Raw genomic sequence first — 22,201 nt, 5'->3', positions numbered from 1 at the left:
ATATTGGCCTTGAGAAAACTTTACTGTGTTAATGGCAGGTATATCACAAAAAAGTAAAACACCAAAGCATATTCAGTCTTCTGAAGTCTTTCAGTGGCTGTTTAATCTTTATTAAGAGACAAAAATAGTCCTTTAAAAGTTTGCATAAAGTTACATTTTGAAGTAAGTAAATACATAGCGATAAAAACCACAATCTCTAGGGGCACTTGAGTGGCTCAGTCGGTTGAATGTCCGACTTCGGATCAGGTCATGATCTCACAGGTCTTGAGTTTGAGCCCCACATAGGGCTCTGTTTTAAGATTTGGAAGCATATGGTAGTTATCAGATATTGAAAATAAACATTACTTGTGGTGTTTACTATTAAACATCAGCTGTTATAATAAAAAGAAATAGATATTATTAATTCAGTGTTAAAATATGAAGGAAATTTACCCTATCATAGTGTAATTCCTCTTTTTTCTTCCTTTGAAGCATTTGAATCCTAACTGATTCTAAATTTAGCAGCAATCTCTGGTCATTGAATTATTGTTCCCCCCCCCCTTTTTTTTTTCCAAATATCCATTTTCGTTCTTTTTTTTTTTTTTTGTAATTTATTGTCAAATTGGTTTCTATACAACACCCAGTGCTCATCCCAAAAGATGCCCTCCTCAATACCCATCACCCACCTTCCCCTCCCTCACACCCCCCATCAACCCTCAGTTTGTTCTCAGTTTTTAAGAGTCTCTTATTCTTTGGCTCTCTCCCACTCTAACCTCTTTTTTATTTCCTTCCCCTCCCCCATGGGTTTCTGTTAAGTTTCTCAGGATCCACATAAGAGTGAAATCATATGGTATCTGTCTTTCTCTGTATGGCTTATTTCACTTAGCATAACACTCTCCAGTTCCATCCACGTTGCTACAAAGGGCCATATTTCATTTTTTCTCATTGCCACATAGTACTCCATTGTGTATATAAACCACAATTTCTTTATCCATTCATCAGTTGATGGACATTTAGGCTCTTTCCATAATTTGGCTATTGAGAGTGCTGCTATAAACATTGGGGTACAAGTGCCCCTATGCATCAGTACTTCTGTATCCCTTGGGTAAATTCCTAGCAGTGCTACTGCTGTGTCATAGGGTAGGTCTATCTTTAATTTTTTGAGGAACCTCCACATGGTTTTCTAGAGAGGCTGCACCAGTTTGCATTCCCACCAACAGTTCAAGAGGGTTCCGTTTGTCCACATCCTCTCCAGCATCTATAGTCTCCTGATTTCTTCATTTTGGCCACTCTGACTGGCGTGAGGTGATACCTGAGTGTGGTTTTGATTTGTATTTCCCTGATGAGGAGCAACGTTGATCATCTTTTCATTTGCCTGTTAGCCATCCGGATGTCTTCTTTAGAGAAGTGTCTATTCATGTTTTCTGCCCATTTCTTCACAGGATTATTTGTTTTTCGGGTGTGGAGTTGGGTGAGCTCTTTATAGCTTTTGGATACTAGCCCTTTGTCCGATATGTCATTTGCAAATATCTTTTCCCGTTCCGTTGGTTGCCTTTTAGTCTTGTTGGTTGTTTCCTTTGCTGTGCAGAAGCTTTTTATCTTCATGAGGTCCCAGTAGTTCATTTTTGCTTTTACTTCCCTTGCCTTTGGAGATGTGTCAAGTAAGAGATTGCTACGGCTGAGGTCAGAGAGGTCTTTTCCTGCTTTCTCCTCTAGGGTTTTGACGGTTTCCTGTCTCACATTCAGGTCCTTTATCCATTTTGAGTTTATTTTTGTGAATGGTGTGAGAAAGTGGTCTAGTTTCAATCTTCTGCATGTTGCTGTCCAGTTCTCCCAGCACCATTTGTTAAAGAGACTGTCTTTTTTCCATTGGATGTTCTTTCCTGCTTTGTCAAAGATTATTTGGCCATGCTTTTGTGGGTCTAGTTCTGGAGTTTGTATTCTATTCCATTGGTCTATGTGTCTGTTTTTATGCCAATACCATGCTGTCTTGATGATGACAGCTTTGTAGTAGAGGCTAAAGTCTGGGATTGTGATGCCTCCTGCTTTGGTCTTCTTCAAAATTACTTTGGCTATTCGGGGTCATTTGTGGTTCCATATGAATTTTAGGATTGCTTGTTCTAGTTTCGAGAAGAATGCTGGTGCAATTTTGATTGGGATTGCATTGAATGTGTAGATAGCTTTGGGTAGTATTGACATTTTGACAATATTTATTCTTCCAATCCATGAGCACGGAATGTTTTTCCATTTCTTTATATCTTCTTCAATTTCCTTCATAAACTTTCTATAGTTTTCAGCATACAGATCTTTTACATCTTTGGTTAGATTTATCCCTAGGTATTTTATGCTTCTTGGTGTAATTGTGAATGGGATCAGTTTCTTTATTTGTCTTTCTGTTGCTTCATTGTTAGTGTATAAGGATGCAACTGATTTCTGTACATTGATTTTGTATCCTGCAACTTTGCTGAATTCATGTATCAGGTCTAGCAGACTTTTGGTGGAGTCTATCGGATTTTCCATGTATAATATCATGTCATCTGCAAAAAGCGAAAGCTTGACTTCATCTTTGCCAATTTTGATGCCTTTGATTTCCTTTTGTTGTCTGATTGCTTATGCTAGCACTTCCAACGCTATGTTAAACAGCAGCGGTGAGAGTGGACATCCCTGTTGTGTTCCTGATCTCAGGGAAAAAGCTCTCAGTTTTCCCCATTAAGGATGATGTTAGCTGTGGGCTTTTCATAAATGGCTTTTATGATCTTTGAGTATGTTCCTTCTATCCCGACTTTCTCGAGGGTTTTTATTAAGAAAGGTTGCTGAATTTTGTCAAAGGCCTTTTCTGCATCGATTGACAGGATCATATGGTTCTTCTCTTTTCTTTTTAATGTGATGTATCACGTTGATCGATTTGCGAATGTTGAACCAGCCCTGCAGCCTAGGAATGAATCCCACTTGATCATGGTGAAGAATTCTTTTTATATGCTGTTGACTTCTATTTGCTAGTATCTTATTGAGAATTTTTGCATCCATATTCATCAGGGATATTGGCCTGTAGTTCTCTTTTTTTACTGGGTCTCTGTCTGGTTTAGGAATCAAAGTAATACTGGCTTCATAGAATGAGTCTGGAAGTTTTCCTTCCCTTTCTATTTCTTGGAATAGCTTGAGAAGGATAGGTATTATCTCTGTTTTAAACGTCTGGTAGAACTCCCCTGGGAAGCCATCTGGTCCTGGACTCTTATTTGTTGGGAGATTTTTGATGACTGATTCAATTTCTTCACTGGTTATGGGTCTGTTCAAGCTTTCTATTTCCTCCTGATTGAGTTTTGGAATTGTGGGTGTTTAGGAACTTGTCCATTTCTTCCAGGTTGTCCAGTTTGTTGGCATATAATTTTTCATAGTATTCCCTGATAATTGCTTGTATCTCTGAGGGACTGGTTGTAATAATTCCATTTTCGTTCATGATTTTATCTATTTGGGTCATCTCCCTTTTCTTTTTGAGAAGCCTGGCTAGAGGTTTATCAATTTTGTTTATTTTTTCAAAAAAACCAACTCTTGGTTTCATTGATCTGCTCTACAGTTTTTTTAGATTCTATATTGTTTATTTCTGCTCTGATCTTTATTTAATTTCTCTTCTTCTGCTGGGTTTAGGCTGTCTTTGCTGTTCTACTTCTATTTCCTTTAGGTGTGCTGTTAGATTTTGTATTTGGGATTTTTCTTGTTTCTTGAGATAGGCCTGGATTGCAATGTATTTTCCTCTCAGGACTGCCTTTGCTGCATCCCAAAGCGTTTGGATTGTTGTATTTTCATTTTCGTTTGTTTCCATATATTTTTTAATTTCTTCTCTAATTGCCTGGTTGACCTATTCATTCTTTAGTAGGGTGTTCTTTAACCTCCATGCTTTTGGAGGTTTTCCAGACTTTTTCCTGTGGTTGATTTCAAGCTTCATTGCATTGTGGTCTGAAAGGATGCATGGTATGATCTCAATTCTTGTATACTGTTTTGTGACCCAGTATGTGATCTATCTTGGAGAATGTTCCATGTGCACTCGAGAAGAAAGTATATTCTGTTGCTTTGGGATGCAGAGTTCTAAATATATCTGTCAAGTCCATCTGATCCAATGTATCATTCAGGGCCCTTGTTTCTTTATTGACCGTGTGTCTAGATGATCTATCCATTGCTGTAAGTGGAGTGTTAAAGTCCCCTGCAATTACCGCATCTTATCAATAAGGTTGCTTATGTTTGTGAGTAATTGTTTTATATATTTGGGGGCTCCCGTAGTTAGTGCATAGACATTTATAATTGTTAGTTCTTCTTCATGAATAGACCCTGTAATTATTGTATAATGCCCTTCTTCATCTCTTGTTACAGCCTTTAATTTAAAGTCTAGTTTGTCTGATATAAGTATGGCTACTCCAGCTTTCTTTTGACTTCCAGTAGTATGATAGTTCTCCCTCCCCTCACTTTCTCTTTTTTTTTTTTTAATTTTTTTTTTAACATTTATTTATTTTTGAGACGGAGGGAGACAGAGCGTGAACAGGGGAGGGGCAGAGAGAGAGGGAGACACAGAATCTGAAACAGTCTCCAGGCTCTGAGCTGTCAGCACAGAGCCTGACGCGAGGCTCGAACTCACAGACCGTGAGATCATGACCTGAGCCGAAGTCGGACGTTTAACCGACTGAGCCACCCAGGCGCCCTCCTCCCCTCACTTTCAATCTGAAGGTGTCCTCTGGTCTAAAATGAGTCTCTTGTAGACAGCAAATAGATGGGTCTTGTTTTTTTATCCATTCTGATACCCTATGTGTTTTGGTTGGCGCATTTAGCCCATTTACATTCAGTGTTATTATAGAAAGATATGGGTTTAGAGTCATTGTGATGTCTGTAGGTTTCATACTTGTAGCAATATCTCTGGTACTTTGTCTCACAGGATCCCCCTTAGGATCTCTTCTAGGGCTGGTTTAGTGGTGACGAATTCCTTCAGTTTTTGTTTGGGAAGACCTTTATCTCTCCTTCCATTCTGAATGACAGACTTGCTGGATAAAGGATTCTCGGCTGCATATTTTTCTGTTCATCACATTAAAGATTTCCTCCCATTCCTTTCTGGCCTGCCTAGTTTCAGTAGAAAGATCGGTCACGAGTCTTATAGGTCTCCCTTTATATGTTAGAGCACGTTTATCCCTAGCTGCTTTCAGAATTTTCTCTTTATCCTTGTATTTTGCCAGTTTCACTATGATATGTTGTGCAGAAGATCGATTCAAGTTACGTCTGAAGGGAGTTCTCTGTGCCTCTTGGATTTCAATGCTTTTTTCTCTCCCCATATCAGGGAAGTTCTCAGCTATGATTTCTTCAAGTACACCTTCAGCACCTTTCCCTCTCTCTTCCTCCTCTGGAATACCAATTATGCATAGATTATTTCTCTTTAGTGCATCACTTAGTTCTCTAACTCTCCCCTCATTCTCCTGGAATTTTTTCTCTCTCTTTTTCTCAGCTTCCTGTTTTGCCATAATTTTTATCATCTAGTTCACCTATTCTCTCCTCTGCCTCTTCAATCCGAGCTGTGGTCACCTCCATTTTATTTTGCAGCTCATTAATAGCATTTTTTAGCTCCTCCTGGCTGTTCCTTAGTCCCTTGATCTCTGTAGCAAGAGATTCTCTGTTGTCCTCTATACTGTTTTCAAGCCCAGCGATTAATTTCATGACTATTATTCTAAATTCACTTTCTGTTATATTGTTTAAATCCTTTTTGATCAGTTCGTTAGCTGTTGTTATTTCCTGGAGATTCTTTTGAGGGGAATTCTTCCGTTTTGTCATTTTGGATAGTCCCTGGAATGGTGCGGAACTGCAGGGCACTTCCCCTGTGCTGTCTTGAGTAACTTGCATTAGTAGGTGGGGCAGCAGTCAGACCTGATGTCTGCCCCCAGCCCACTGCTGGGGCCACAGTCAGACTGGTGTGTGCCTTCTCTTCCCCTCTCCTAGGGGTGGGATTCACTGTGGGGTGGCGTGGCCCTTCTGGGCTACTTGCACACTGCCAGGCTTGTGGTGCTGGGGATCTGGTGTATTAGCTGGGGTGGATCGGCAAGGTGCACAGGGGCGGGAGGGGCAGGCTCAGCTCATTTATCCTTTGGTGATCTGCTTCGGGAGGGGCCCTGCGGCACTGGGAGGGAGTGAGACCCGACGGATGCATCCGCAGAAGCACAACGTTGGGTGTTTGTGAGGTGCAAGCAAGTTCCCTGGCAGGAACTGGTTCCCTTTGGGATTTTGGCTGGGAGATGGGTGAGGGAGATGGCACTGGCGAGCGCCTCTGTTCCCAGCCAAGCTGAGCTCTGTTGTCCGGGGCTCAACAACTCTCCCTCCTGTTGTCCTCCAGCCCTCCGGCTCTGGGAGCAGATGTTAAGTCCCGCTTGCTGTCCGGACATACTCCGTCCGGCCCCTCTGCTTTTGCAAGCCAGACTCGGGGCCTCTGCTTGGCTGGAGGGCTGCCCCTCCACCCCGGCTCCCTCCCGCCAGTCTGTGTAGAGTGCACCGCCTCTCCGCCCTTCTACCCTCTTCCGTGGGCCTCTCGTCTGCTCTTGGCTCCAGAGAATCCGTTCTGCTAGTCTTTTGGCGGTTTTCTGGGTTATTTAGTCAGGTGTAGGTGGAATCTAAGTGATCAGCAGGACGCGGTGAGCCCAGCGTCCTCCTATGCCGCCATCTTCCCCTCCTCAAATCTATTTTTTCCCTTTTGAATTTAAGTGATGGTATTTTCTTTTTATTTTCTTTTATTTTTTTTGATTACCAACTACACTCCTGACTGATAACAGCAGTTGATTTTATGTATTTTTTTTCAGCTGACTACCTGGCTCAGGCGTTTGATTCTCTGTGTTTAGACTTGAAGACAGATGAAGGAAAAATCTTGTTTTTGGAGTATCAAGCTGTTCCAGTAATACTAAATCATCTAAGAATATCCAGTAAAGGACTCCTCTCCAATGTCATTGATAGTTTGCTTCAGATGACAGTGGAATCTAGTAAGTTTTAAAGTTTTTAGATACACAAAGAAAGGACAGTAAGATTATTCTCCTCATGTGTTCTGAATGTATAACTCTACATAGACATACTGTATTTTATAATAGAAATGGTTTAATGTACTTTTGGCAGCTGTATAGTAGAGTCATTAATAACATTACTAGGAGTTATGTGTCTAGATTTCCACTAAGTACAATTTCCAATATTCAGTCGTTTCAGTTATATAGATATATTCTGCATTGTTAGTCATGTTTTCGAGCTTCTCTGTCTGTTCTCCCATCTAATCATTCTGACATATGTAACCCTGTATTCTCTGTTTGCTCAAAGGGAGTAGATGTTCAAGTGTATCTCCATCTAAAGTGAGAGTAATGACAAAGCTACTCATTGCCTCTTCAACCTTACTGTTTTTGTTGGAGTTTGGGGGTTGGGGGAGCACTTATCTATATATATGGGTACTCTTTTTCATGCATATTTGTAACATTTGTAGTCTGTGGATTTATTTGACCTTTTTGGTTTTTATATTGGCATAACAAGTTCTTCAAACTTACTATTTTGATGGTTCCTAATTTAGCCCTGATATATATGGGGATGTTGAACATAAATATTTTCATTTGCTTTTGTTGGTATTGCTCTTTGAACCTCAAGTAACCCCTTGACTTGTAACAAGCAACCATTTTGCCTCAGTAATTCTTTTTCACTTTAGTTTTTCCTCTTCCCTATTCCTTCTTCCTTCTACAGTACTTCTAAAAATGAAATGTTTATGCCTTTCAGAAGGTGGAAACTAAAACTGGAAAGCCATTGCTCAGTGTGGTAGTAAGCAGTCTGTGGAATTTGATGCTGCTTGTGGGCGAATTCCTAAGAGCTGGGTATAAACTATAGTTATATTTCTAACTAGGTACATTCAGTGTATGGCTTCACATTTTCAATTTACTTTGTATACTTTCTCATTTTTTCCTTTACAACATCCCTGTGAAGGGCCTGTATAGAAAAACTGAGGCCTGGAAAAATTAGGTAACTTGTCCATGGTTCCACAGTGAGACAGAGGTAGGACTTAGACTTGAAACCAGGTCTGATTCTAGATGTAACAAGGTACAATTCTACTGTTGCACTGTGATTAGGTTTTCCAGAGGCTTTTTTCCTGCTGCAAAACGTCAAGTCTTCTCTGACATATTTAATATTTTTAGCCATTTTTGACTATTGGGTGTCTAGCTACCTAGATAAGTAATCTCAGGGTTTTGTATCTTGATTAACTAATGTAACGTATAGAGCAAAAAATGAAAAATTCATAAAATGAGACACAGCCACCCAAGATTACTTGTTTAAAGTGGGTAGATTTACAGTTAAGTTTCACAGGATTTTTCTTAATGAAGAGAATAAAAATTTTACCAGATGCAAATGTCTGTTTATTAGAAACAACTCTGTGTGAACATTTCTAACAGAGATGAAATCTTGCATCCAAAGGAAAACTAAATATAATTTTATGAAATAGTGGGCCTACTTGGGTAAAATGACTTTATGGCACTGTAACATTCATATTTGGAGAAATATAGTAGGTAAAAAGTCAACAGATGTTCAGTTCATTCACTCATGTTTTCCTTTTTTCAAATTATTCTCAAATCCAGCGTTATCCTTTCTTGTTCAAATTGAGTAAATAAAGCAATTTCTTATGCGGAGTGCTAGAAAAACGTGTCATTTTTAGTGATGGGAAACTGTTGGAAGGTTAGAAATGAGTAAACCTTTGGGGTGCCTGGGTGGCCTAGTTGGTTAGGCATTCGACTTCAGCTCTGGTTCATCTCATGGTTCATGGGTTCTAGCCCTGTGTTGGGCTCTGTGCCAATATGATGACATATTTCAAGTGTTGTGTTTGCAGTACTTGCTGAACCTTATGGCTTCCTTCAGTGTCCATTTAGGGCTTTGGAGAAAGGCTGGAGGAAGGTGTCAGTGGACCAAGCTCTAGCCTGGGAGTACTCAAAGTGCTTAGTACTGGTTCTCTAACACAGGTTAGTATAGAAATAGTGTTCAAAACCTGTGTAGTAGTTGTCAAGTTACTAATTGTATGCCAAACTCAATTATAATTTAAAACATTTGGACTTGTGAGGTGCCTGGTTGGCTTAGGTCCATCCTAATTTCAGCTCATGTCATGACCTCAGGGTTGGTGAGATTGAGTGCCGTGCTGGGCTCTGCGCTGACGGCGCTGTTGCAGAGCCTGCTTGGGATTCTCTCTCTCCCTCTCTCTGTCCCTCCCCTGCTTATGCAAAAATAAATAAATAAACATTTAAAAAATACATTTGGACCCTTATTTTGTATGTTTGTTTTATTTCATTTCTAGTGTTTTTTAATGGTATTGTAAAAAGATAAATTTTAATAGTTTATTTGAGCAAACACCAATTCTAGTGGGGAGCACCAAATCTGAAATGATTAACATGTGCTCTGCCTATGGGGCCTAGGACAGAGGTTTTAATAGAAAAGACAGGGAAACAAAACAAAAAAAAATTATTTAATTGGTTTTAACTTAAATGTTTGCTTTGTTTGGGAAAATTTAGTTATTTGGCCGTGATGATAGTTTTTCTTGAGGTTCATTTTCCTAGATTTGAGAAAATCTAGTTGACTGTTGATGAGTAGTTTTTCTTGGGTTTTGTTTTCTTAGATTGAAGCACATTGACTGCTTTAGAATTTGATTTGTTTAGGTAGGGTACCATGAGAGCTCTTCAGTGTAATAGCCTCTTTGTTTAACTATTTTAAACCGTATTTTGTTAAAGTGTGTTATATTCTCTGTGCTGGATTGGAAATCTCAGACTGGTGCTGACCCACAGTAATTTGAGGAGCAATAGGATACTCCATCTCTACTTGATATTTCATATTAAGCCACGATATAGTTTGTATTGCTATAGTTGATGGTTTTTCTCTTGTACCCTTGTGCTCTTCCCCCAGATTCATCTTTTCAGATATGAGAAATGTTATGCTATTTAAGTATTAACTGTTTTTTGAAAGCTGGTAAAATGCATTTTTTAAAATCTAGATCTATTTTATTTAAAATTTTTAAATGTATGTTTATTTTTGAGAGAGAGAGAGCACGAGCCGGGGAGGGGCAGAGAGAGAGGGAGACACGGAACCTGAAGCATCTCCAGGCTCTGAGCTGTTAGCACAGAGGGGCTCAAACTCACAGACTGTGAGATCATGACCTGAGCCAAAGTCAAACACTTAACCGATTGAGCCACCCAGGCACCCCTAGATCTATTTTAAAATGCATTTCTTTGAGTATAAATTGAGATCAGTACATTGATTTACCTCAACACATGTTATGAATACTTTTTTTTTTTTAAGATTGAGTGCTTCTGATAATATCTCTTTTGGGTGTGAGTGTATATCATATAATAACTTAGTAATGTTGCTTTTAGAAAATTACTTTGTGGTTTCTTTTTTTCTTTTTCCTGTCAGTGGTTAAAAGCTATTATTCATTTACCTGGGTTTAGCTGGGTAAGAACTTGAGTCTTATTTTATTTCAAAGAATACTTTCCTTTTCTTGTCAGACTTAGTTTAAATAGAGGGATTTAAGTTTGTATTTGTATTATTTAGTTCACTCTGTTTTGTGGCTTAAAACTGCCTTGTCTAAGGTAACATGCTACCATTTAACACTTGAATGGCAATAATGTTTTTGAGTATATTTTGCAGATACTTTTTGAAGTTTATTTTTATTACAAAAATAATACAAAGTTGGAAAACTACAAGCTAGAAAAAAAGTCTTACTATCCAAAGATACCTACATTTACTTCATATGAATATTACTTTCTCTCTTTTTTTCCATGAATAATTTTTATGATGTTGGGTATTTCTTTTTCATTGTTTAACATGGTTAAATTCTAGTGTACATTTAGTTGTATCAATCTCTGTTTATCTGTCTAAAATACCAAAATACAGGAAAATATTAGGGTATTTTGCAAAGAAATATACTTGAGTTCTGTTTAAATTGTGAATATGTGTAAAAAATATAATAAAGATAGCACAGAATTATCAAATACTTTGGACTATGCTACATGCATTAAATTTATTCTATGGATCTAGAAATTATGTGTTTATATTTTTTAGTTTGGTGCTATTTTTCATTGGCAGTTTGATTTTTCTTGATTTGGGCAATATTATTTCTTCCCTTCTTGCTGTCATTCTATTATGTTTTTATTCTTAAGGAGATAAAAGCAAGGGTAATTTCAATGAAATGATATATGTGATATTTCCAACAGTGTACCAACTTAGCATGCACACACCCATGTTTCTAGTCATGAATCCCTCATGCATATAACCTGTTTTCTCCGTTACAAGCTTTCAAATGAAAGAATGTTCTCTATAACAAAACACCATGGGAAGATTTGTTTTTAATAACTGAAGAATATATAATAATATTTTAAGTCTAAAAGAATTTGACACCCCTCTTAATTCCACCACCTTGATAACACATAGTTTGCATATTGCCTGATATGTGTTTTTTTACATAGTTGCAATCATAATATGCATACTTTGTTTTATAAGAAGTGCATATTGATTATAGAAAGATTAGAAAATACAGATTTATTTCATTCAACAAATATCTGTCTGTAGACTGCACATTTATCCCTGGCACTGAGTGGGGCACTTAGGGATACAGCAGAGAACAAGATAAGTAAGTCCCTGTCAACGTGGAACTTCTTGTCTATTTGACTTTTGTCAAATTCCTGGTATACTTGGGATGATAATAATACTACCATCATAGAATTATAAAAATGGTAAGTGAGTTAGCCATGCAGAGGTTCGGGAAACTATTCTAGGGATCAGGAACCGCTAGAGTAAAGACGTTAGGGTAGGTATTAGTTATTAGGTATGATTTTCAAGACACAGCAGGGAAGTCAGTGTAGCTGAAGCAGACTAGTAGAAGAATCAGAAGATGGGGTCTGGCACTTGTTCAGAAGGGCCTTGTTGCCCATTAGTGAGACGTGGGGACTTTCATTCCCCTGGGAATATCCTGGGTGGCTCATTTGGTTAAGTGTCTGTTAGTTTCAGCTAAGGTCATGATCTTACAGTTTGTGAGATCAAGCCTTGTATAAGGCCCTGTACTGACAGCATGGGGCCTGCTTGATATTCTCTCTTCTTTTCTCTCTGCATCCCTGCCCCCCAATAAATAAATAAACTTAAAAATTAAAAAACCCAGAACTCCTGAAGCTTTCCCTTTCTATTCCACTTTGTTGAATGTCATATTATGAACCTTTTTTGGGTATATTTCTGCATAGCCCTTATTTTTGCTTATTTTCATTATATTCATGTACTATGTATTTATGTAATACTCATTTATTATTGTTACCATTTATTAAGACATTTCTTGTGGGAAGTTTGTATGAAATTTGATAAGAAAATCAATTCATTGGTCTTCCATCCCACCGTCAAAGAGCTTTCAAGTAGTTTGTGGCCAGCCCCATGAGGGATATGTGGCACAGGGAACTAACCTAGTAGACCCTTGCATGACCTTTTGAAGTCTACTTAAGAGTCAGTTGATGTTCACATGTAGCTCTACATATGATAGTGGTCTCTGAATGCTGTCAGATTTATAGGTATATTATAAGTTGCATAATTGCTTTAATGATGTTTCCATTTCCTAGTCTGACACTATAAGAGAATCTTTTTTTTTTCTTTTTTTTAGATCTAAGCCTGGATTTCCTAGTGTAACGCTAGATGACAATGAGCCCTTTTTTGGTCAGGTTTAGGTTTATTTTATATATAGCCTGTCTTGAGGAAACTTGTTTCAATATTTTGTGACAACAAAAGAAACCAGTGTCTATGTTAGGGAGTAAAATCCCACCTGCCAGGAAGATGGCGGCGTAGGAGGACGCGGGGCTCACAGCGCGTCCTGCCGATCACTTAGATTCCACCTACACCTGCCTAAAGAACCCAGAAAACCGCCAGAGGATTAGCAGAAGGGAGTCTCCGGAGTCAAGCGCAGACTAGAGGCCCACGGAAGAGGGTAGGAAGGGCGGCGAGGCGGTGCGCGCTCCACGGACTGGCGGGAGGGAGCCGGGGCGGAGGGGCGGCTCGCCGGCCAAGCAGAGCCCCCGAGTCTGGCTGGCAAAAGCGGAGGGGCCGGACAGACTGTGTTCCGACAGCAAGCGCGACTTAGCGTCTGGGAGGTCATAAGTTAACAGCTCTGCTCGGAAAGTGGGAAGGCTGGAGGACAAAGGGAGGGAGAGCTGCTGAGGCCCCGGACGGCAGAGCTCAGCTTGGCGGGGAACAAAGGCGCCAGCGCCATCTCCCCCGCCCATCCCCCAGCCAAAATCCCAAAGGGAACCAGTTCCTGCCAGGGAACTTGCTCGCTCCGCGCAAACACCCAACTCTGTGCTTCTGCGGAGCCAAACCTCCGGCAGCGGATCTGACTCCCTCCCACTGCCACAGGGCTCCTCCTGAAGCGGATCACCTAAGGAGAAGCGAGCTAAGCCTGCCCCTCCACCCCCCGTGCACCTTGCCTACCCACCCCAGCTAATACGCCAGATCCCCAGCAACACAAGCCTGGCAGTGTGCAAGTAGCCCAGACGGGACACGCCACCCCACAGTGAATCCTGCCCCTAGGAGAGGGGAAGAGAAGGCACACACCAGTCTGACTGTGGCCCCAGCAGTGGGCTGGGGGCAGACATCGGGTCGGACTGCGGCCCCGCCCACTAACTCCAGTTATACACCACAGCACAGGGGAAGTGCACTGCAGGTCCTCACCACGCAAGGGACTCTCCAAAATGACCAAACGGAAGAATTCCCCTCAGAAGAATCTCCAGGAAATAACAACAGCTAATGAACTGATCAAAAAGGATTTAAATAATATAACAGAAAGTGAATTTAGAATAATAGTCATAAAATTAATCGCTGGGCTTGAAAACAGTATACAGGACAGCAGAGAATCTCTTGCCACAAAGATCGAGGGACTAAGGAACAGTCACGAGGAGTTGAAAAACGCTTTAAACGAATTGCAAAACAAAATGGAATCCACGATGGCTCGGCTTGAAGAGGCAGAGGAGAGAATAGGTGAACTAGAAGATAAAGTTATGGAGAAAGAGGAAGCTGAAAGAAAGAGAGATAAAAAATCCAGGAGTATGAGGGGAAAATTAGAGAACTAAGTGATACACTAAAAAAAAATAATATACGCATAATTGGTATCCCAGAGGAGGAAGAGAGAGGGAAAGGTGCTGAAGGGGTACTTGAAGAAATTATAGCTGAGAACTTCCCTGAACTGGGGAAGGAAAAAGGCATTGAAATCCAAGAGGCACAGAGAACTCCCTTCAGACGTAACTTGAATCGATCTTCTGCACGACATATCATAGTGAAACTGGCAAAATACAAGGATAAAGAGAAAATTCTGAAAGCAACAAGGGATAAACGTGCCCTCACATATAAAGGGAGACCTATAAGACTCGTGACTGATCTCTCCTTTGAAACTTGGCAGGCCAGAAAGGCTTGGCACGACATCTACAGTGTGCTAAACAGAAAAAATATGCAGCCGAGAATCCTTTATCCAGCAAGTCTGTCATTTAGAATAGAAGGAGAGATAAAGGTCTTCCCAAACAAACAAAAACTGAAGGAATTTGTCACCACGAAACCAGCCCTACAAGAGATCCTAAGGGGGATCCTGTGAGACAAAGTACCAGAGACATCACTACAAGCATAAAACATACAGACATCACAATGACTCTAAACCCATATCTTTCTATAATAACACTGAATGTAAATGGATTAAATGCGCCAACTAAAAGACATAGGGTATCAGAATGGATAAAAAAGCAAGACCCATCTATTTGCTGTCTACAAGAGACTCATTTTAGATCTGAGGACACCTTTAGATTGAGAGTGAGGGGATGGAGAACTATTTATCATGCTCCTGGAAGCCAAAAGAAAGCTGGAGTAGCCATACTTATATCAGACAAACTAGACTTTAAATTAAAGGCTGTCACAAGAGATGAAGAAGGGCATTATATAATAATCACAGGGTCTATCCACCAGGAAGAGCTAACTATTATAAATGTCTATGCGCCAAATACCCGAGCCCCCAGATATATAAAACAATTACTCATAAACATAAGCAACCTTATTGATAAGAATGTGGTCATTGCAGGGGACTTTAACACCCCACTTACAGAAATGGATAGATCATCTAGACACACAGTCAATAAAGAAACAAGGGCCCTGAATGATACATTGGATCAGATGGACTTGACAGATATATTTAGAACTCTGCATCCCAAAGCAACAGAATATACTTTCTTCTCGAGTGCACATGGAACATTCTCCAAGATAGATCATATACTGGGTCACAAAACAGCCCTTCATAAGTTTACAAGAATTGAAATTATACCATGCATACTTTCAGACCACAACAACCACAGGAAAAAGTCTGGAAAACCTCCAAAAGCATGGAGGTTAAAGAACACCCTACTAACGAATGAGTGGGTCAACCAGGCAATTAGAGAAGAAATTAAAATATACATGGAAACAAACGAAAATGAAAATACAACAATCCAAACGCTTTGGGATGCAGCGAAGGCAGTCCTGAGAGGAAAATACATTGCAATCCAGGCCTATCTCAAGAAACAAGAAAAATCCCAAATACAAAATCTAACAGCACACCTAAAGGAAATAGAAGCAGAACAGCAAAGGCAGCCTAAACCCAGCAGAAGAAGAGAAATCATAAAGATCAGAGCAGAAATAAACAATATAGAATCTAAAAAAACTGTAGAGCAGATCAACGAAACCAAGAGTTGGTTTTTTGAAAAAATAAACAAAATTGACAAACCTCTAGCCAGGCTTCTCAAAAAGAAAAGGGAGATGACCCAAATAGATAAAATCATGAATGAAAATGGAATGATTACAACCAATCCCTCAGAGATACAAACAATTATCAGGGAATACTATGAAAAATTATATGCCAGCAAATTGGACAACCTGGAAGAAATGGACAAATTTCTAAACACCCACACTCTTCCAAAACTCAATCAGGAGGAAATAGAAAGCTTGAACAGACCCATAACCAGCGAAGAAATTGAATCGGTTATCAAAAATCTCCCAACAAATAAGAGTCCAGGACCAGATGGCTTCCCAGGGGAGTTCTACCAGACATTTAAAGCAGAGATAATACCTATCCTTCTCAAGCTATTCCAAGAAATAGAAAGGGAAGGAAAACTTCCAGACTCATTCTATGAAGCCAGTATTACTTTGATTCCTAAACCAGACAGAGACCCAGTAAAAAAAGAGAACTACAGGCCAATATCCCTGATGAATATGGATGCAAAAATTCTTAATAAGATACTAGCAAATCGAATTCAACAGCATATAAAAAGAATTCTTCACCATGATCAAGTGGGATTCATTCCTGGGATGCAGGGCTGGTTCAACATTCGCAAATCGATCAACGTGATACATCACATTAACAAAAAAAAAGAGAAGAACCATATGATCCTGTCAATCGATGCAGAAAAGGCCTTTGACAAAATCCAGCACCCTTTCTTAATAAAAACCCTTGAGAAAGTCGGGATAGAAGGAACATACTTAAAGATCATAAAGGCCATTTATGAAAAGCCCACAGCTAACATCATCCTCAACGGGGAAAAACTGAGAGCTTTTTCCCTGAGATCAGGAACACGACAGGGATGCCCACTCTCACCGCTCTTGTTTAACATAGTGCTGGAAGTTCTAGCATCAGCAATCAGACAACAAAAGGAAATCAAAGGCATCAAAATTGGCAAAGATGAAGTCAAGCTTTCGCTTTTTGCAGATGACATGATATTATACATGGAAAATCCGATAGACTCCACCAAAAGTCTGCTAGAACTGATACATGAATTCAGCAAAGTTGCAGGATACAAAATCAATGTGCAGAAATCAGTTGCATTCTTATACACTAACAATGAAGCAACAGAAAGACAAATGAAGAAACTGATCCCATTCACAATTGCACCAAGAAGCATAAAACACCTAGGAATAAATCTAACCAAAGATGTAAAAGATCTGTATGCTGAAAACTATAGAAAGCTTATGCAGGTAATTGAAGAAGATATAAAGAAATGGAAAGACATTCCCTGCTCATGGATTGGAAGAATAAATATTGTCAAAATGTCAATACTACCCAAAGCTATCTACACATTCAATGCAATCCCAATCAAAATTGCACCAGCATTCTTCTCGAAACTAGAACAAGCAATCCTAAAATTCATATGGAACCACAAAAGGCCCCGAATAGCCAAAGTAATTTTGAAGAAGAAGACCAAAGCAGGAGGCATCACAATCCCAGACTTTAGCCTCTACTACAAAGCTGTCATCCTCAAGACAGCATGGTATTGGCATAAAAACAGACACATAGACCAATGGAATAGAATAGAAACCCCAGAACTAGACCCACAAACGTATGGCCAACTCATCTTTGACAAAGCAGGAAAGAACATCCAATGGAAAAAAGACAGTCTCTGTAACAAATGGTGCTGGGAGAACTGGACAGCAACATGCAGAAGGTTGAAACTAGACCACTTTCTCACACCATTCACAAAAATAAACTCAAAATGGATAAAGGACCTGAATGTGAGACAGGAAACCATCAAAACCTTAGAGGAGAAAGCAGGAAAAGACCTCTCTGACCTCAGCCGTAGCAATCTCTTACTCGGCACATCCCCAAAGGCAAGGGAATTAAAAGCAAAAGTGAATTACTGGGACCTTATGAAGATAAAAAGCTTCTGCACAGCAAAGGAAACAACCAACAAAACTAAAAGGCAACCAACGGAATGGGAAAAGATATTTGCAAATGACACATCGGACACAGGGCTAGTATCCAAAATCTATAAAGAGCTCATCAAACTCCACACCCAAAAAACAAATAACCCAGTGAAGAAATGGGCAGAAAACATGAATAGACACTTCTCTAAAGAAGACATCCGGATGGCCAACAGGCACATGAAAAGATGTTCAACGTCGCTCCTTATCAGGGAAATACAAATCAAAACCACACTCAGATACCACCTCACGCCGGTCAGAGTGGCCAAAATGAACAAATCAGGAGACTATAGATGCTGGAGAGGATGTGGAGAAACAGGAACCCTCTTGCACTGTTGGTGGGAATGCAAATTGGTGCAGCCGCTCTGGAAAGCAGTGTGGAGGTTCCTCAGAAAATTAAAAATAGACCTACCCTATGACCCAGCAATAGCACTGCTAGGAATTTATCCAAGGGATACAGGAGTACTGATGCATAGGGGCACCTGTACCCCAATGTTTATAGCGGCACTCTCAACAATAGCCAAATTATGGAAAGAGCCTAAATGTCCATCAACTGATGAATGGATAAAGAAATTGTGGTTTATATACACAATGGAATACTACGTGGCAATGAGAAAAAATGAAATATGGCCTTTTGTAGCAACATGGATGGAACTGGAGAGTGTGATGCTAAGTGAAATAAGCCATACAGAGAAAGACAGATACCATATGGTTTCACTCTTATGTGGATCCTGAGAAACATAACAGAAACCCATGGGGGAGGGGAAGGAAAAAAAAAAAGAGGTTAGAGTGAGAGAGAGCCAAAGCATAAGAGACTGTTAAAAACTGAGAACAAACTGAGGGTTGATGGGGGGTGGGAGGGAGGGCAGGGTGGGTGATGGGTATTGAGGAGGGCACCTTTTGGGATGAGCACTGGGTGTTGTATGGAAACCAATTTGACAGTAAATTTCATATATTAAAAAATAAAAAAAAAAAATAAGAAAAAAAAAAAAATCCCACCTGCCAATTAGTATGATAGAGGAAGCCAAGAAGAAATCAAATAAATAATTAAATGTACAGATAATGAATATACTATTTTTATTTATTTATTTTTTTAATAAAAGTTCTCTGGGTATTTAACTTAAGGATTTTTTTCAACACTGCATTTATTGTTTAAAAGAAAACACATTCACATAGCTAATCATTTCAAAGGTACAAAAGTGAAAAGTCTTCTTTTCCTTCCTTTGAGAGAGCAATTTAACTAGCTTTTTCCAAATTATTTCATAGGTGTACCATGTCTCTCTACATACACACACACATGCCAGTTCTTACTCCTTCATTTTTTTCAAAATAATGTTAGCATACTATATGTGTTATGAAAAATACATCTTAGAGATCTTGTATTAGTACATAAAGAGTTTCTTCAATGAAAACTTATTCATTTAAGATGACCATTGATAGATGTGTTAACCTTAAAAAATAAAACTACCAGTTAATTCTATCAGCAAAAATGGGTTTATTTGGTAACAGCAGAGAATTGAAATACAGAACAAACAAGCTACCAGAAAACCACAGGCAAGACCAGAGAACAAAGGACTCCTCTGAATACAAGAAAGTGGTGGTGGTGGTTGGGGGGTTGGGAGGGTGGATGGGTGGGAGGGCTGTTATAAACAAAAAGCTCATCTGAGGAAACTGGGAGTTGGAAGTAAAGGGGCGTTTCATTTACTGAGTTGTGACCATTTCTCCTTGGCTGGGCTTTTGCTGTGGAAGGAGGAAACCTTTCTTCCACCTCCTGGCTTAGTAAAGTAGTATCCATGTGCAAGGTATATCTCTTTCTGTTGGGTCTGCAATTGATCACAAGTGTTAGGGCATGAGAGCGCCCTCTGCTGGCCTTCTGACCCCATTCAAAATGAGATTTCCTTTTATTAATTTTCACAGATATTTGGGTTGTCTAGGCTTTTACTAATGCAAACAGTGCTTCTTTATAAAAAAACAAATTTGCACATGTGGGAGCTTATTTGAATTGTATAGATACCTAGAAAGAAGAATAGATACCTAGGAAGTAGAATTGTTGGATCAAAAGAAAATTTATCAGATTGTGAGAATGACATGGAGTAAAAAGTAGGTAAAATAACAAAAGAAAAAGAACAGGGAAGTCAAAAAGGCAGTTACAAAATTGTTTATTCATTTACTTTGTTGTTTATGTTTTACAAAATGATTTTTTCTAATAATTCGTAGTTCAGAGACGTAAGAATTGAGTATATAGGTGGGTATGGTGATATGGATAATTCAGGCAGCTCTTACACCCCATACCCTTTTCTTTATGTGACTCCATCCTCCCTACCACTTCAGCTCTTTGCTCCTTCTTTCCCTACTCTTAAATCCATCTACCTGCTACTCAGTATAGTGCATTGAATGGGTGAAGGTAGCCCATTTGCCCAGCTAAGACAGCAGCGCTGCTGACATGGAAACTTTGGCTTTCTGAGCTTCTCAGTGGTTGTTGCACAGTAGTCTAACTACAGGAGGTAGTCTGGGGGGTTTCCAGATATAATGTTTGGAGGCTGAGGACTGCCTCTGTAGACATCTTATTTCAAGTTTAATCGGGGACAGGTGAAAAGCAGTTTTTTTTTTTCTCTTTTCTAAAGCATTTCCAAAATGCCACTTACATATCAGTTTTAGTTCATTTTCTTTGAAATAGTTTTTTAATTGTAAAATACATATATCATAAAATTTGCCATCTTAACCATTTTTAAGTATATAGTTTGTTAGTGTTAAGTACATTCACATTGTTGTGCAGCCATCCATCTCCAGCCATCTTCAGAATTGTTTCATTTTCCCCAGGTACTTTTATGATTCTTACTACCATCCAATGCCAAACTATCATATCTTATGTGAACTACTGCAGTAGTTTCTCACTGATTTCCTTGCTTCCCCCCTTGCCACTCTTCTCACTGCATTCTCTGTGCCTCCACCAAAGTGTATGTCACTCCCTTGAAAAACATAAGTGTAAGAACTCCCTAAGTAGCTTCTTGTTGCAGATAAAAGGTGAGATTCTTGAAATGACCCACAAGGCCTGTTAAGGTCTGGCCTCTGGCTGCCTTTTTCAGTTCATGTCTTACCACTTTCACCAATTGTCAGACTTGCTCCTTCCTCAGTGGTCTTTGCAGCTGATCCTCCCACCTGCAATACTTTTCTCCCAGATAGTGGCAAGGCTTGCTTACCTCCATGCCTTTGGGTCCCTGCTCCAATATCACATCCTCAGAGAGTCCTTCTTTGTTCTATGTAACTGAGCCCCATGCACTTTCCTTATCCCCCTTACTCCATTTTATTCTACCCTCTAATGCTTACTTGACATATGTACATGCACACGCACTGATCTCTGATTCATTTACAGTTTATCTTAGTGAAAGCTATGAGGTGTTATGGATTAAACTATTTTTCTAGATGGCTACCCACCCTTTATTCCACAAACTGTCTTTCCCCCTTTGTTTAGAAAGTCTATTTTAGAGTATTTAAAGTTTATCTGCATTCTCTAATTGTTTGTAATGGTTTTCATTCCATTCTTTTGGTTTCTCCAGATATACAGTCATATTATCTGTAAATAATTTATCTCTTTCTTAACAATCTTTATAATTTTATTTTGCCTTGTCTCATTGACACCCAGTCACCTTTAGTACCATGATAAAATAATGGCAATGGTAGCAAACATTTTCATCATAGTCCTCATTTTATTTTATTTATTAAAAAAAATTTTTTTTATGTTTATTTTTGAGAGAGAGAGAGCATGAATGAGGGAGGGGCTGAGAGAGGGAGACACAGAATCTGAAGCAGGTTCCAGGCTCTGAGCTGTCAGCCCAGACCCCGACATGGGGCTCAAACTCACCAACCATGAGATCATGACCTGAGCCGAAGTTGGAAGTTTAACCGACTGAGCCACCCAGGCACCCCAGTAGTCCTCATTTTAATGAGAATGTTCCTAGTGTTGTTTCATTCAGCAAAATGTTGCTGGCTTGGGTTGAAATACATACGTCTTCTCATTTTAAGAAAATATTCATCTACAGAGTGCGTGTTGAATTTTGTCAAATGAATTTTTAGTATTTATGGAGTTTGATATATCAAAAAAGGATCATGTGATCAATAGAGGGAATTAAAATGGTGACTTTATACCATCTTTAGATTACTAAAATAAACTACATTTAGTCATGGGATGTTTTTCTTATACTGTACTGCTGATTTTGTTTGCATCGCAAAAGAAAATAACTCTCATTTATGATATCCATTCAAAATTCTAGACTGAATATTAGCATTTATGTTTACTGTAACAATTGAATGCTGAGTTTTATTTCTTTCTACTTTACTTTATGTGTAAAGTGTACTTTATGTGTAAAGCTCTGGGATGTGGACATGTTACTAGTTGTATAAGTTTTCTATGGCTGCTCTAACAAATTACCACAGACCTGTTCACAGAAATTTATTCTCTCACGGT

At 39.2% G+C, this 22,201-nt stretch overlaps 1 protein-coding gene across 5 annotated transcripts in view; it reads left to right on the top strand.

Moving 5' to 3' along the window:
• The window catches only part of CCDC138 (coiled-coil domain containing 138), a 140,643-nt gene that overhangs the window by 85,372 nt on the left and 33,070 nt on the right, over window positions 1–22,201 (top strand). For all 5 annotated transcript variants that reach the window (XM_019434590.2, XM_019434589.2, XM_019434591.2 and 2 more), the window contains one exon: window positions 6,801–6,977. In XM_019434590.2, the coding sequence (XP_019290135.2) occupies window positions 6,801–6,977 (177 nt within the window). The remainder of the gene's footprint in view (window positions 1–6,800; window positions 6,978–22,201) is intronic.

Source organism: Panthera pardus, unplaced genomic scaffold (genome assembly GCF_024362965.1).
Source record: "Panthera pardus isolate Hobbes unplaced genomic scaffold, ASM2436296v1 HiC_scaffold_25, whole genome shotgun sequence".
NCBI lineage: Eukaryota > Metazoa > Chordata > Mammalia > Carnivora > Felidae > Panthera > Panthera pardus.
The sequence above is the reverse complement of the archived record's forward strand: the minus strand, read 5'-3'. Positions and strand labels throughout refer to the sequence as shown.